Source organism: Coregonus lavaretus (genome assembly GCF_964263955.1).
Source record: "Coregonus lavaretus genome assembly, chromosome: 26".
NCBI lineage: Eukaryota > Metazoa > Chordata > Actinopteri > Salmoniformes > Salmonidae > Coregonus > Coregonus lavaretus.
Window position 1 is genome coordinate 15,175,009 of NC_140013.1, and position 14,931 is coordinate 15,189,939.

The window sequence follows — 14,931 nt, forward strand, 5'->3', positions numbered from 1 at the left end:
GATACTTGTGATTTCTTGACATAAATACAGCATGACTTCATTCTTTAAAAACCACCAGAGAATCTGTTGTCTGTTTCAAACAACTATAAGTGTTTCCCAAACTTGGTCCTAAGGACCCCAAGGGGTGCACGTTTTGGTTTTTACCCTAGCACTACACAGCTGATTGAAATCTACTAATCATCAAGCTTTGATTATTTGATCTGCTGTCTAGTGTTAGGGCAAAAACCAAAACGTGCACCCCTTTGGGGTCCCCAGGACCGAGTTTGGGACACGCTCAACTATAGGGTATAATTTGAAACACAAGCTTTGTCATGTTTCATCCTGTGACTAACCATTCTACCGTTCCTACAGCCAAGAGTCCTACCACTACTCAGTCCCCAAAATCCTCCTTCTTGGCCAGTCTGAACCCCAAGACCTGGGGCAAGCTGGGCGCCCAGACCAACAGCACCAACTCTGAGCCCTCTCGCACGGCCGGGGTGAGTGGCCTGGCACGCGCGCTTCCCAAGGACTCTGTCTCCAACAACAGGTACGACAGAAATGATTACGGTGGTGGAGGTGGTAATGATGATAGTGTTGTTGGTGATTCTCATTGGCTCTCTCAGAAAATGTTGCTAGGGCTGCGTTCGGTACGTAAAATGGGGTGCAACGGTGCTGTTCTGAAAGATCAGTTAAAATGTCGAGTTGTTTGGTTGTGCAAATATGATCATTCAAAAATGCACCGCTGCCCTTTAAATATGTTACTCATTGCTTCAAGGCACACCCCACCATACGCCGTAAACACACCTCAGTCTGTTCAAGAACGTTGAACGTTTTGGGGAAAGGTGTTGTTCAGTACGGACTGTCACGCAACGTAGCAAGAGTTTAATGAAACTCATTTTGCCCCTCATTTGGCAGTCCTGAGGGCCGCACTTAAAATTGAATGGGCTCGAGGGCCTGATCCGGCTCTTGGGCTGTATGTTTGACACCCCTGGTTTAATCAAACCAAATGCACCCAAGCTGTCAAATCTTCAATTCCTTCTGGATCCAAGGTCTCTCCCCTCGGACAACCTCCTCCAATGGGCTTTGCGAGGTAGTCAAGGAATTAAGGACTGGAGGAAAGAAGACAGCCATGGTGTTGGTAGTAATGGTGGTGATGATAATGACGATGGTTTCATTCCCCCCCCAGGGACAAGATCAAGGCTTGGATCAAAGAGCAGTCCTGTAAGTTTGTGGTGCGCTACTTCAACACTGAAAACATTGATGGCAGCAACCCCGCACTAAATGTACTACAGAGACTCTGCACCGCCACGGAACAGCTCAGCCTGCAGGTACTGTACTGTACTCCACAACAGTCTCTCACGTTGTAGTGTTGCACACTATGAAAGTAATTAGTTTACATATTGGAGACTGCTTTGGAGACCCTGTTCGCTAATACTAATTTGAGAAAGCAGCTGTTTGTTTTTCTTTGCTGTGTTGATGGTACCGGGTACTATCTACGTTGCTAGCTAAAGACGAGGTCATTAAGGTATGATGGCGAGTGACTTGGGTAATGATAACGTTCTTGACCGCGGTCACACCCCCAATTCCCCTCCAGATGGACGGTGGCGTGGAGTGCCTTGTGGAGATCTGCAGCATCGTGTCAGAGTCGGACGTGTCATCGTTCGAGATCCAGCACAGCGGCCTGGTCAAGCAGCTGCTGCTCTACCTGACCTCCAGCAGTGACCGTGACCTGGTCAGCCGTGACGTCCGCCTCAAGAGGTTCCTGCACGTCTTCTACGGTTGCCCGGTAAGGCTGTTCGGCTGGTCTGAAGCACAGAACTAGAATGATATTCTGTTTCTATCAGAAGCTTGTCTTTCGCCCGATGAAGACTTTATCCTTTCTCAGTATCCAGTGACTGACAATGTAGCCAACTAATAGACCGTGGCAGAGACTGGAGCTGAGGGCATCTTAACAATAAAAAAACATTTATGTCTAGGAAGGATGTCAGACAAACAAATAGGCCATGTTGCGCTAGTAGGGCCTGAAGTTTTTCCCTGACCACTTCAGATTGACCTGACCAGGAAAAACTCAAGGCCCTAGTTATTGGCTATACAACTCATGGCTCTAAATACAGTATAAAGCCAGTATGAGGGTTTGCGCTCAGGCTAGAATGAATGCCGGCTGCACTGTGTATATAGATATTTTTTCTCCTAGAGTTCATAAGGTACTCACTCAACCGAGCCCCGCCTTTTGTGGCCTACTAAAGTATTGCATCTGTATCTATTGCTTATAATATTGTTATGTAGCCTAGACCAGTGCTTCCCAATTCCGGTCCTCGAGTACCCACAACGGCGCACATTTTTCTTGTAGACCCGAGCAAAAACACCTGATTCTCCTCATTGAGGGCTTGATGAGTAGTTGACTAGTTGAATCAGGTGTGTTTGTCCGGTGCTACAACACATCTGGAGTTGGGAAACACTGGCCTAGACTGTTGTCTTTTTTCAATTATATGTGACATTTGAATTACCGTTTTTTTTTTTAAATTTTATTTTTTTATTCTACATATTCCCTGTTTATATATTGTTGACTTCCTATTCGCCAGTATCTAATGAACTATAGCTGGTTATACTCTGTAGAAAACTGACAAAGGGAGGAACTACCTAAACTTAACCAATAATAAATGCTTATTTTCATTTTCTTTTGCAAAACATTTTTGTACGGTATGCCCTGATGAATACGACTCTAGTCTTTGCAGGTTGTTTGAAGCGTGTCCCTCCTGTGTTTTGCCCTTCCAGATCCCGGGGATGGAGCCGGCAGGCCGCCTGGAGCCGTCTGAGAACGGGCCCTTGCTGTCACTGGTGCACAAGATGAACAACTGCCTAAGTCAGATGGAGCAGTTCCCTGTCAAGGTGCATGACTTCCCCAGTGGCAACGGCAACGGGAGCAGGTTAGTTCATTTACCTAGTCCCGTCTCTTCCTTCAATCTCTTTGTTCCTTTTGTTCCACAAACCCTCTCTTTTTTTAATGTCAGTTATTCACTAATGTGTGGTTACTTTAATGTGTGATACCCATATAGACTTCAATAGGGCCAATGGGCATAGGTCAAGGAAGGGGACTTGCCAGTATTTACCTCTGTATCATTGTGATCTTGTCTGTTGACGTGTGTCTCCCCTTCAGAGGGTCTCAGGCCCTGAAGTTCTTCAACACACACCAACTCAAGTGTCAGCTGCAGAGGCACCCGGACTGCACCAATGTGAAGCAGTGGAAGGGGGGCCCGGTGAAGATCGACCCCCTTGCCTTGGTACAGGCCATTGAACGCTACCTGGTGGTCCGAGGTGAGCACTGGGAAAACTGTCTCTTTGCATTGAGTTACTGACTTGACTTAAGCCCTTTCACTCTGTGAGGAGCATAGGTCACCCACAAATGATCTTCATTCAACTGGGCTGCTTTCTCAAGTTCCTTCCCAGAGTTTTTCTGTTCTAGAATGTCTCCTTGTTTTACTGACATTTATGGGTAACATGCCGATGTGCTCAATGGGACTTTTGTTTGTCTCTACAGGTTACGGACGAATCAGGGAGGAGGACGAGGACAGTGACGATGATGGTTCAGACGATGAAATTGACGAATCGCTGGTACGTAGCTACAATGTCCTTGCAAAATAACCTCCATATCGGATAATACCTCTTCCCCCACCAATAACTAATTCTGTTACTGCCAACCCTAACTTGACCACCATAACTTGACCGTCTATCCCTGTCCAGGCGGCCCAATTCCTGAACTCTGGCAGCGTGCGCCACCGGCTGCAGTTCTACATCGGCGACCACCTGCTGCCCTACAACATGACGGTGTACCAGGCGGTGCGGCAGTTCAGCTTGCAGGCAGAGGAGGAGAGGGAGTCCACGGACGACGAGGCCAACCCGCTCGGACGGGCCGGCATCTGGACCAAAACCCACACCATATGGTAGCCTTTCTATAACAAACACAACAAGTGCCTAAAATGTTATTTTTGGTCCACCAGCCACTGTGGCATGTAGATAAGAGAATCTACCGGCCCCTCAGATTTAATTTTATCAGCCAAAATGTTGTTTTTGCATAAAACAGATGACCATGCTTTGTAACGTTTCTAAAACACGAATGTATTAGTAAGAAGTAGTGGTATATTGATCAATTTCATGTTTTGTGTCCTCTGTCTTTTAATTAAAATATCAAAGACAATGTTCAGCTGCCCCTTTAAGGGCGCGAGGTTACCGTGGTGTGAGATTTGGCGTCTAAGGCGTCTCTTCGCTATCAGTTGAAGCAGCAGACTCAAACTATTGTTGAAAAACAACCGAACTTGTGAACAAGGCAATGTAAATAGCCAAGAAACACAAGGACAAAGTCTCACTTTGTAAACTTTGGAGTAAATTAGACCTACTTCTATGACTGTGCCTCCAAAAATATATCTATCAGCACTTCACTCAGTGAGCTTAGCTCCCCTGCCAGGCAGTGTTGCTGTGTGTGGTGTGATATAGGATTAGTATTTATTTGTGCAATGAGCAGCTATGAAACAAAACAGCAGAAATGCTTTGAAAAACAGCTACTGCAGTATTTTTCTAACTCTTTAAGTATAAGCACATGCAATTGTCTATTTTTATTCGCGAATATAATGCTCACACTGTAGAGCCCTGCAAATTGACCACCTGCCAAAGTGGCTGGTGAAATAGACATTCTTACCTGCCAATAGCTAAATCTACCTGCATTTGGCCCTGAACACAATTGACTGATGTTTATAGTGGGTGGCTGTTAGGGTTGTGCATTGTAGCCACCTTCCCTGAGAAGTCTCACACATGTCTAATAGATGGCTGAGTTGGTGAACAAATGCAACTGACATGGCAATGTAGTCACGTTCCCCGAGATGCTTTCCACAGACACTCTCTCTCTATCCCATCAGGTATAAGCCAGTGAGGGAGGATGAGGATGGCAGTAAGGATGCGGTGGGAGGGAAAAGGGGCCGGGCACAGACTGCCCCCACCAAGACCTCGCCCCGCAACGCCAAGAAACAGGACGAGCTGTGGCACGGTAGGAACAACTACCACCACCTCTGGGCCTAGACAGGTGGGGTGGGTGTCTGTGTTGTCTACTGGCCTGGAGACTGAGAGACTAGTTCTGCTGGTTTCTTTTGTAGTGCAACTCTAAAGTACTCATTACAGTGGGGATGAAGTGATCTGACCTGCTTCTCCTGCTTGAAAAAAGTTAACGGCCCCTTCTTTTAAACCACTGGAGAAAACCCCTCACAATGATCTCAAACTGTGTTCTTAATCAAGTCTATTGTTATTATAGTCGAAGTAACAAAAATAAAAGAATCCCAATCAAAATCCATCAGTTTAATCTAGAGATGTTTTTTTTATGAACTCAATCCACCGCAACTGCCTATGTCGGCCTTCCGCATCTGCGGTGGAAGGTGGCCGAGCTACAGCGGTGCTTGTCAGCCAATGAGACATGGCGAAAATCTGTCTTCTCACAAAAACGTCTGTAGCGGAAAGATGAGACTCACGATGGTGTTCTCCATTTGCTCTACAACCCCCCACAAGTGTCACAGGACTCGTCTGAAGGTAACCCATACAAATTAATGGAAGTATGGAGGTAGTTTTGTGTCAACAAAAATAAGGGGTTAGATGTGTCCAAAAAATAATTATTTCCTGAGCTTTCTTATCTCCTAGATACAGGTGACATGCTTCAAAACCTTATGATTTATTTAGACTTTTGCCATTTATGAATGTCATTCAATGCGTTTCTATGGGCTATAGTAGTAAAGGCAATATTCAAATTTGTATTGATACCTAAAGGGGTCATAAAATTCTAAATCAAATAGCTAAATGATCCATGGTATGACCATCTTATAACAATTTCATATGTTAGCGTAGTAGAACATTTGGAGAAAACCAGTTATATTAATCCTATATGTAACATTGTCTTTAAACACCTGGTAAAGTGTCTGTATGCGATCAATACATAAAAGGAAACCACTATCTTCAAGAAGAGCTCCCAAAAAACACTTAACACTTTTGGCCTCATATGGTAGCCGATCAGTGTAATTACACTATCGAAGATTGGTGCAAAAAAAATAATTCCTCCTCCGAATGGTCTCGTACGTTGCTAGCTAGCAGACAATGTAACCACAGTATAATTTCGCATTTGAAAAACACTTCAACGGGCTCTATATATCATGTATCATAGTTTATCCATTTAAATAATTGTTTTTATGAACTCTGTTTTTCCATAGCCCTCCATGGCTTCCAGGGGTTTGAAACGTGAGCTTGTCCGAGGTGTCGGTTGCTATCCATCTGGGGCTTAGCGAATGGTCAATTTACTTTTTTTTTGACCATCTGAATGAATTAATGACCTGAGATGACCTGTTCACACAAACCCACAGATATTGTCTGTCTAATCAATTAATCAAATGTATTTCTAAAACCGTTTTTTTATGTTAGCAGTTGTCCCAAAGTGCTTTTGCACCAACCCCATGGCCAAAGGGCTTTGATAGTCTCAAATGACACCCTATTCTCTACACCGTATTACTTTGAAAGTAGTGCACTACATACTACAAGTCCTTAACTCATACTATACATTTTACCATGTCAGTTTAGCTACCACATCTGGGTCGTATTCATTGGGCACAAAACGGAACAAAAGGACTGAAACAACAAGGGACTACCTGCCCTTGTCCAATAAGAAATGCTTGTTTTTGTTTCCCGTTACAAAATGTTTTGCTACCGTGTGCACTAATTAATATGACCCTGACTTGCTGTCTCTCCCCTCCCAGACGGCGTGTGTCCCAGTGTGGCCAGCCCGTTGGAGATGTACCTCATGTCGGAGCCCCCGGAGAGCATTACCTTTGACGACCCGTCTCTGGACGTAAACCTGCTGCTTAGGGTGCTGCACTCCATTAGTAGTTACTGGTTCTACCTGTACGACGTGAGTAGCCTGTCCTTTCCACCCTGCAGATACTGGCGCTAACTCAACTACATACTGGTTGAGTCCCACATAGCACCCTATAACCTTTTTATAGTACACTACTTTTGACCAGGGCAAACAAGTGTTCCACCATGTAGGGAATGAGTTGCCATTTGTGACAAGCCTGTATGACTGCCTCCAAAAGATTCCACTGTCCGTGTCATGTTCTACTTAATGCTTAAGATATCTTTGTGGGCTTGTAGGAGGTAAACCGCAGTGTACCATATAACTGTCTGCTAGCTAGACAGCCCTCTTAGTGCACACAGTTGCCAAAAATAACTGTCCTTTTTGCATTCAAACGGAGCCTAGCCCCCTGTTTCTTTGCATCAGAGAGGCAGAGGCACTGCGTTGTTGTAGTTCCAGTAGACTGAGGTTGTTGTTTTTTTCAGAATGCTGTGTCTAAGGAGATCATCCCCACCAGTGAGTTCATCAACAGTAAACTGACAGCCAAGGCCAACCGACAGCTGCAGGACCCTCTGGTCATCATGACCGGCAACATCCCCACCTGGCTCACAGAGCTCGGCAAGACCTGGTAACTCATCAGACTGCTTTTCAGCTCATAAACACCCACTGGTTCAGAACACACACAAAAACCTTGTTTTACTGAATATTTTTGCCCTGTATTCACTAATGCAATGTCCTCAAATTGCGTGTCTAGACCAGGGTTGAGGACAATTCCGTATCATTTCAGGAAGTAAACTGAAACTTCAATTGCAATTTTCTCTTACAGGCACAAGATTAACTCACATAAGCAACTGAATATATACACTCATTGGCCAGTTTATTAGGTACACCACCTCATCCAAGAAAATGGATCGTGCCTACAGACAGTGAGTCATGTGGCCATGGCTAGCTATATAAAGCAGGCATCGAGGCATTCGGTTACTGTTCGATTGAACATTAGAATGGGCAAAACGAGTGACCTAAGCGACTGAGCGTGGTATGATCCTCTGTTCCAGGCGCACCGGATCCAGTACCTCAGAAACTGCTTTTCACACACGACAGTGTCTAGGGTTTTGGAGGCAAAGGGGGGGTCAACCCGGTACTACACTGAACAAAAAATATAAACGCAACATGCAAAAATCTCTACGATTTTACAGTTCCAGTTCATATAAGGAAATCAGTCAATTTAAATAAATAAATTAGGCCTTAATCTATTAATTTCAATGATTGGGAATACAGATATGCATCTGTAGGTCACAGATACCTTAAAAAAAAAAAAAGTAGGGGCATGGATCAGAAAAACAGTCCGTATCTAGTGTGACCACCATTTGCCTCATGCAGCGTGACATCTCCTTCGCATAGAGTTGATCAGGCTGTTGATTGTGGCCTGTGGAATGTTGTCCCACTCCTCTTCAATGGCTGTGTGAAGTAGCTGGATATTGGCGTAACTGGAACATGCTGTTGTACACTGATCCAGAGCATCCCAAACGTGCTCAATGGGTGACCTATCTGGTGACTATGCAGGCCATTGAAGAACTGGGTCATTTTCAGCTTCCAGGAAGTGTGTACAGATCCTTGCAACATGGGGCCATGCATTATCATGCTGAAACATGAGGTGATGACGGCGGATGAATGGCACAACAATGGGCCTCGGGATCTCGCCACGGTGTCGCTGTGCATTCAAATTGCCATCGATAAAATGCAGTTGCGTTCGTCGTCCGTAGCTTATGCCTGCCCATACCAAAACCCCACCGCCACCATGGGGCACTCTGTTCATAACGTTGACATCAGCAAACTGCTCGCCCACATGACACCATACACGCTGTCTGCCATCTGCCCGGCCTGGATTAATCCATGAAGAGCACACTTCTCCAGCGTGCCAGGGGCCATCGAAGGTGAGCATATGCCCACTGAAGTCTGTTACGATGCCGAACTGCAGCCAGGTCAAGACCCTGGTGAGCGCGCAGATGAGCTTTTCTGAGACGGTTTCTGACAGTTTGTGCACAAATTCTTCGGTTGTGTAAACCCACAGTTTCATCAGCTGTCCGAGTGGCTGGTCTCAGACGATCCCGCAGGTAAATAATCAGAATGTGGAGGTCCTGGGCTGGCGTGGTTACACATGATCTGCGGTTGTGAGGCTGGTTGGACCTACTGCCAAATTCTCTAAAACGACATTGGAGGCGGCTTATGGTAAAGAAATTAACATTAAGTTCTCTGTCAAGAGCTCTGGTGGACATTCCTTGCATCATTATGCCAATTGTACACTCCTTCAAAACTTGACATCTGTGGCATTGTTGTGTGACAAAACTGCACATTTCAGTGGCCTTTTATTGTCCCCAACACAAGATGCACATGTGTAATGATCATGCTGTCTAATCAGCTTCTTGATATGCCACACCTGTCAGAAGGATGGATTATGTTGCTAACAGGGATGTAAACAAATGTGTTAACATTTTTGGGATCTTTTTATTTCAGCTCATGAAACATGGGACACTTCACTTGTTGCGTTTATTTTTGTTCAGTATAGGTGGGTGTAACTAATAAACTGTCCAAGTGAGTGTATATATGCCATGCATTTTGACCAACTATCATTGTCACTCCTCTCCCTTCTCCCCAGTCCCTTCTTCTTCCCGTTCGACACACGGCAGATGCTCTTCTATGTGACTGCTTTTGACCGCGACCGGGCCATGCAGCGCCTCCTCGACACTAACCCCGAGATCAACCAATCAGATTCTCAGGACAGCCGCGTGGCGCCCCGCCTCGACAGGAAAAAGGTGTTGAATATGTTAGAATGATGTTGGTGAAATGTCACATAATCAGCTCAATGTATGCATTTCAAATGCCTTTCTGGAATGGGTTCAAGTGTAGCCAAGAAGAGTGGACATCCCCTAATTGCAATTATCCAGCCAGCTCATCTTCTTTTTGTACCCACTCCTGTTTGTCTTTTCACTAACTCCTCCTTTCTGCTATTCCCACTGTCTCCAGCGAACGATAAACCGTGAGGAGCTGCTGAAGCAGGCGGAGTCAGTGATGCAGGACCTAGGCAGCTCCAGAGCCATGCTGGAGATCCAGTATGAGAACGAGGTACAATACACGTATTCACACCCTCATTACAGAGCTCTGTTCAATCGCCTCCATTTTGAGTTCGTCCCTCTCATAAAGTACCACAGAACCTGGAGTCGTCTGGGGGGGTAGATTTTGAACATGACCCTAGACTTATCTGGATAGAAGCTCATCTCTCTCCTCCCTCTATTTCTTTCTCTCTCTTCCTTTTCTCTCTCCTCTTACTCTCTCGCTCTCTCTCTTCCTCCCCTTGTCTCTGTCCTTCTGTCAGGTGGGCACAGGGCTGGGTCCCACCCTGGAGTTCTACGCCCTGGTCTCCCAGGAGCTGCAGAGGGCCGACCTCGGGCTGTGGAGGGGTGAGGAGGTCACCCTGTCCAACCCAAAAGGTAACTTTCTACTCCAACCCTCTGGGGAATAGATTTGTCTCTAAAATAGGAGCTCCTAAAAACATTTTAAAGTCAATTCTGCAACAAAAAAACAAATGTAATTTGGACAGAAATAGGATTTAGTTTAGATTTAAAGGCTGTCCTACAGTTTTCCAAGATGCGCCTCGTGGCAACTGTTTAGTCACATCATGCTGAGATACGGGCTCCTGAAGAGGACATATCATTGCTGAGTAGCTTCTCTTTGATACCCACATTGGAACTACTCTTCCTCTCCCTAAATCTCTCTTCTCCACCATCTTGTTTTCCCTCTCCCAGGAAGCCAAGAAGGGACCAAGTACATGTTCAGCTCCCGAGGGCTGTTTGCCGTTCCCTTCGGCAGGACAACCAAACCGGCGCACATCGCCAAAATCAAGATGAAGTTCCGCTTCCTAGGCAAGCTGATGGCCAAGGCCATAATGGACTTCAGACTGGTAAACCGTAACACTTTGTTATACCTCTGACCAGTCTCTGTAGTCTCCACTGCAAATGCTACTATTTAGTCCTTTTGGAGCGGTTTCTACACTTGCATTACTTGCCTTAAGCCCCGTTTGCCGGAATAAAGTTGGGTGATTTATATATATTTTTTCTGCACCCTCTTGCTTTAACTCCCCTGTTCTACAGCCCTCCTACATGCTCTCACTGTTCAAGTAGAATTTTACACTCAATAGGGAGCCCTCTGCTGCTCTAACACCTCTGTCTCCTCTCCACTCCCTCCCAGCTGGACCTGCCCCTTGGGCTGCCCTTCTACAAGTGGATGCTGCGGCATGAGACTTCCATCAGCTCCCACGACCTGGTCAACATCGACCCAGGCGTGGCCAAGTCCATCCAGCACCTGGAGGACATCATCCGCCAGAAGAAGAGGCTGGAGCAGGACCGCTCCCAGGTCAGTCCCCAATACACAACCTCCCCAGACGCATCTAACCTCGTAGTCATTACAATTTGTCTTTTGTGATGAAAACTTGGACGCTCTTATGGAGATCTTTCTCAGAGATGGCGTTCATAGTGGTAGCTATAGTAAGGCTTGATTTACACTCCACTAGACATCCGCTTTGTGATTCTCCCCACGCACTGTGCAAAGGGCTCCACAGTCCGCACGTAAATTTCATGCGAGTCAGAATTTGCAGCTTTACTCAAGTGTCAGTGATGTTTTGCTAAGGAGAGTGTTTGGTGGACCGTAAACCCGGCCTAACTTCTGAGTTCGATCATTATGGCCCCTCCCTATCAGATTGATGCTCCTCCATGTTACGTTCCCCATATTAATAAAATGCCTGTTTCCTCCTTGTGTGCGTCTCCTAGACGAGGGAGACCCTGCAGCAGGCTCTGGAGAGTCTCAACATGAACGGCTGCTCTGTGGAGGACCTGGGCCTGGACTTCACCCTGCCCGGTTTCCCTAACATCGAGCTGAAGAAGGGTGGCAAGGACATCCCCGTCACCATCTACAACCTGGAGGAGTACCTCAGGGTGGGTAGCTCGCACACACACATGCACGTAGACTTTACAGGCACACACAGAGCTCCTACATATAGACTCTCCACACACCTCTGTCCACCTCTTATGGAGCTGACCGTTGGTCCCCTTTTCTCCACAGCTGGTGGTCTACTGGACGATGAACGAAGGTGTGTCCCGGCAGTTTGAATCTTTCAGGGAAGGGTTTGAGTCGGTCTTCCCCCTGCATCACTTGCAGTATTTCTACCCTGAAGAGGTGAGTACTGCTATCACTAATCCCAAAAAGCAATTATTAATTTAGCTGTTTGGTTGTCTTCAGGATGTCACATTGCTAACCCCCTCTGTGCTCTCCCGTCCGCCTTTAGTTGGATCAGCTGCTTTGTGGCAGCAAGTCCGATACCTGGGACGTCAAGACCCTGATGGAGTGCTGTCGGCCCGACCACGGCTACACCCATGACAGGTGAGCTACTCCACCCCCCAGAGCTCTGACCAGACCTACAATGAGTGTCATGTTAAGGACTTGTCAGAGTGCAGTGGTTTGACGTGTTGTCTGTCTCTCCACAGTCGTGCTGTGAGGTTCCTGTTTGATGTGCTCAGCAGTTTCGACGCAGAGCAGCAGAGACTTTTCCTGCAGTTTGTAACAGGAAGCCCCAGGCTGCCTGTTGGAGGTGAGTGGTCATGGATAAATACTCACCATACACACTTGAAGATTTTTTTTGTGCCTCAAAGTTGTGGTCCCATTCTCCGATTTTGAGGATTGAACAATCCCACACTTTGGGTGACATGTTTTCTGAGTGCAAAGCACTTTAACTGAAGCTGCAGTCATGTTGCGCCCTCATGCACTTAGTAAAGAAATGAACGGGACACTGCTCACCCTACTGCATTAAAATAAGGTAGACCTCAACCACAGAGAATGGAAGAAGGCACGTTCAGTATGTCGACTGACAAATCCAACCATGGCAGTTTTGAGCTGATTCTGATGCCACCTCTTTCTCCTCCAGGTTTCCGTAGTCTGAACCCGCCGCTGACCATCGTGCGGAAGACATTTGAGTCGACGGAGAACCCGGATGACTTCCTGCCGTCAGTTATGACCTGTGTCAACTACCTGAAGCTGCCCGACTACTCCAGCATCGAGATCATGCGCAAGAAACTGTTGATCGCGGCCCGCGAGGGCCAGCAGTCCTTCCACCTGTCCTGATCTCGCAGTCTCTCTCCCATTCAAAATGCCTTCTACAGCAAACTGACGAAATCATGACTTCCTTCTAGTTTTTCTATTTCTAATCACCTCCATCAAGGCAAAATGTGTACAGCCTTGTTAGAGAACGCAGCTTGCAGAAATTAAAAAAGGACTTGAGATATATATTTGCTGCCCCTGTCTCTCTTAGAAAAAAGGCATTACATGACTCACAGAATAAAAAAAAAACATCTGCGAAAAAATGATATCAGTAGTTGAGTAATGTAAAAAAAAAAAAAAAAAGAAGAAAATAAAAACCTGGGTGACATTTTAAAATGCATTGCTGTGTGATATTTAAAGGGATGTTTCCTCAGTGATGAATGATGTCACTGTGGTGGGGAGGGGAGGTCCATTGAGCAAGCTAGGTTCACTTTAGCTCCAAAGATAATTTGTACAGAAAAAATGTGCAGACTGCTCATTCTACACATTTGATAGAATAGCTCTTTGTTCTCATGTCTCCTTTCCCCTTCAGTTTGTCTGTTTGCATTCTGTTCTCCTGTATTATACGGCCCCAGTTTGTGTGTTGCATTTTGGTTCTGCTTTTTCCCCTGTGTGTTTTTGCTTATACATTTTTGGGAATGGAGTTGCAGTTGGTTGACTGCGGGTAGTGATGAGAGCGTAGTACCTACTCCCAAGTTGAGATTGTGTTCTACAATTACAAAGAGCTTCAGCTCAAAAGTTCTAAGAGTTATCCAGTGTGTTGGATAAGTAAACTTTTTTTTTTTTTTTGCTCTCACTTTGATAGAGTAGTAGTGTGTCTCAGATGGACGCTGAGGGAGTGCACTCTGGGCAGACTGATTGGCTAGGCCAAGCTCCGAGCCGCCACCCCCCAATCCCCATTGTAGCTGAGCGCACCCATTTGGCTGGACTCATTTTATCGTTTCATGGCCAGATAGCGTTTCAAGTTCATTTATGGAATAAGAGTTTATATGCAGTTTCACGCCCAGTTTGAGGTGGGGATGTCTGCTTCACCTTTTTTATTATTTTTTTTTTTTTTTCTTGCTATAGTTTTATTTTTTGGCTGCTGGCTTGGAACAAACCGTGGTGTGCACCTGCAGTCTGTAGCCAGGGGAGGGGCCCACTCGATGCTCTCCTGGCCCAGTCGTTCATGTGCTGGTTTCTAAGATCTGCAATAATTTACTGCATCAGGTTCATGTTTTTACCTGAACATAAAATAAAGTAACTGTTTGACTCATCGGTGTTCTCTTTATTTAATCCATCCTCCTGTTTGTTTCATTCTGTGGATCTGACTGACTGGGATGATCTTAGAGGTGATCAATGGGAGTAGGAGTTGCTTGATTTAAAAACATACCTGATTATATATTTATATGAACAGCTGACTACCACAGACCCTATCAATTCTATGTTATGGTTTATTAAGAGTAGCACTTGAAGGGTTGATGTTTCAGTGACTGGTGGAAAAAGGCCTTGTGTATCAACTGAGTATATATTAAGTCGAACTGTAAAATTTAACGTTTTTGAAATGTCTTCATTATAGGTAACTTCATTTTCTTTTTAGAACCCTTGTTAATGTTCTGAGAGGGACATGGAATTGAACACAACTGAGATATACAGTATAATAATTTGGTGGTGCTTATTTGTCCTATTTTACACATGTACAAGTGTGTATTGATACATGTGAATAGGAAATGTGTTTTTTTTTTATATCACAACTCTCCCTGAGACATTCTCGGAGAGCAGGGACAGGCGGAGAGAAGGTGTCTTGAATGTCACCTCTAGAGGAAATTGTTTTCCTTTCCTACCCCAGCAGGGTGAGTCTAACCTCTTCCCTTACGATAAAAGATTGCAGTCAGAGTGCAGTATAACTGCAGTGTGCTGCAAATACTGCGTACAAAATATGGTTTTTA

General features: G+C 45.5%; 1 protein-coding gene across 2 annotated transcripts in view; it reads left to right on the top strand.

The window, feature by feature from the left end:
• Positions 1 to 14,258, top strand: part of LOC311102087 (E3 ubiquitin-protein ligase TRIP12-like) — a 41,679-nt gene extending 27,421 nt beyond the window's left edge. For both annotated transcript variants that reach the window (XM_084143308.1, XM_084143309.1), the window contains exons 23-42: positions 352 to 526; positions 1,166 to 1,307; positions 1,574 to 1,765; positions 2,755 to 2,906; positions 3,137 to 3,294; positions 3,518 to 3,591; positions 3,721 to 3,920; positions 4,890 to 5,017; positions 6,762 to 6,913; positions 7,342 to 7,484; positions 9,513 to 9,669; positions 9,881 to 9,979; positions 10,230 to 10,344; positions 10,660 to 10,814; positions 11,102 to 11,266; positions 11,680 to 11,844; positions 11,972 to 12,085; positions 12,195 to 12,289; positions 12,394 to 12,497; positions 12,831 to 14,258. In XM_084143308.1, coding sequence (XP_083999434.1) covers positions 352 to 526; positions 1,166 to 1,307; positions 1,574 to 1,765; positions 2,755 to 2,906; positions 3,137 to 3,294; positions 3,518 to 3,591; positions 3,721 to 3,920; positions 4,890 to 5,017; positions 6,762 to 6,913; positions 7,342 to 7,484; positions 9,513 to 9,669; positions 9,881 to 9,979; positions 10,230 to 10,344; positions 10,660 to 10,814; positions 11,102 to 11,266; positions 11,680 to 11,844; positions 11,972 to 12,085; positions 12,195 to 12,289; positions 12,394 to 12,497; positions 12,831 to 13,027 — 2,882 coding nt within the window. In that variant the 3' untranslated portion in view covers positions 13,028 to 14,258. The remainder of the gene's footprint in view (positions 1 to 351; positions 527 to 1,165; positions 1,308 to 1,573; positions 1,766 to 2,754; positions 2,907 to 3,136; positions 3,295 to 3,517; positions 3,592 to 3,720; positions 3,921 to 4,889; positions 5,018 to 6,761; positions 6,914 to 7,341; positions 7,485 to 9,512; positions 9,670 to 9,880; positions 9,980 to 10,229; positions 10,345 to 10,659; positions 10,815 to 11,101; positions 11,267 to 11,679; positions 11,845 to 11,971; positions 12,086 to 12,194; positions 12,290 to 12,393; positions 12,498 to 12,830) is intronic.
• The last annotated feature ends 673 nt before the right edge of the window (positions 14,259 to 14,931 follow it).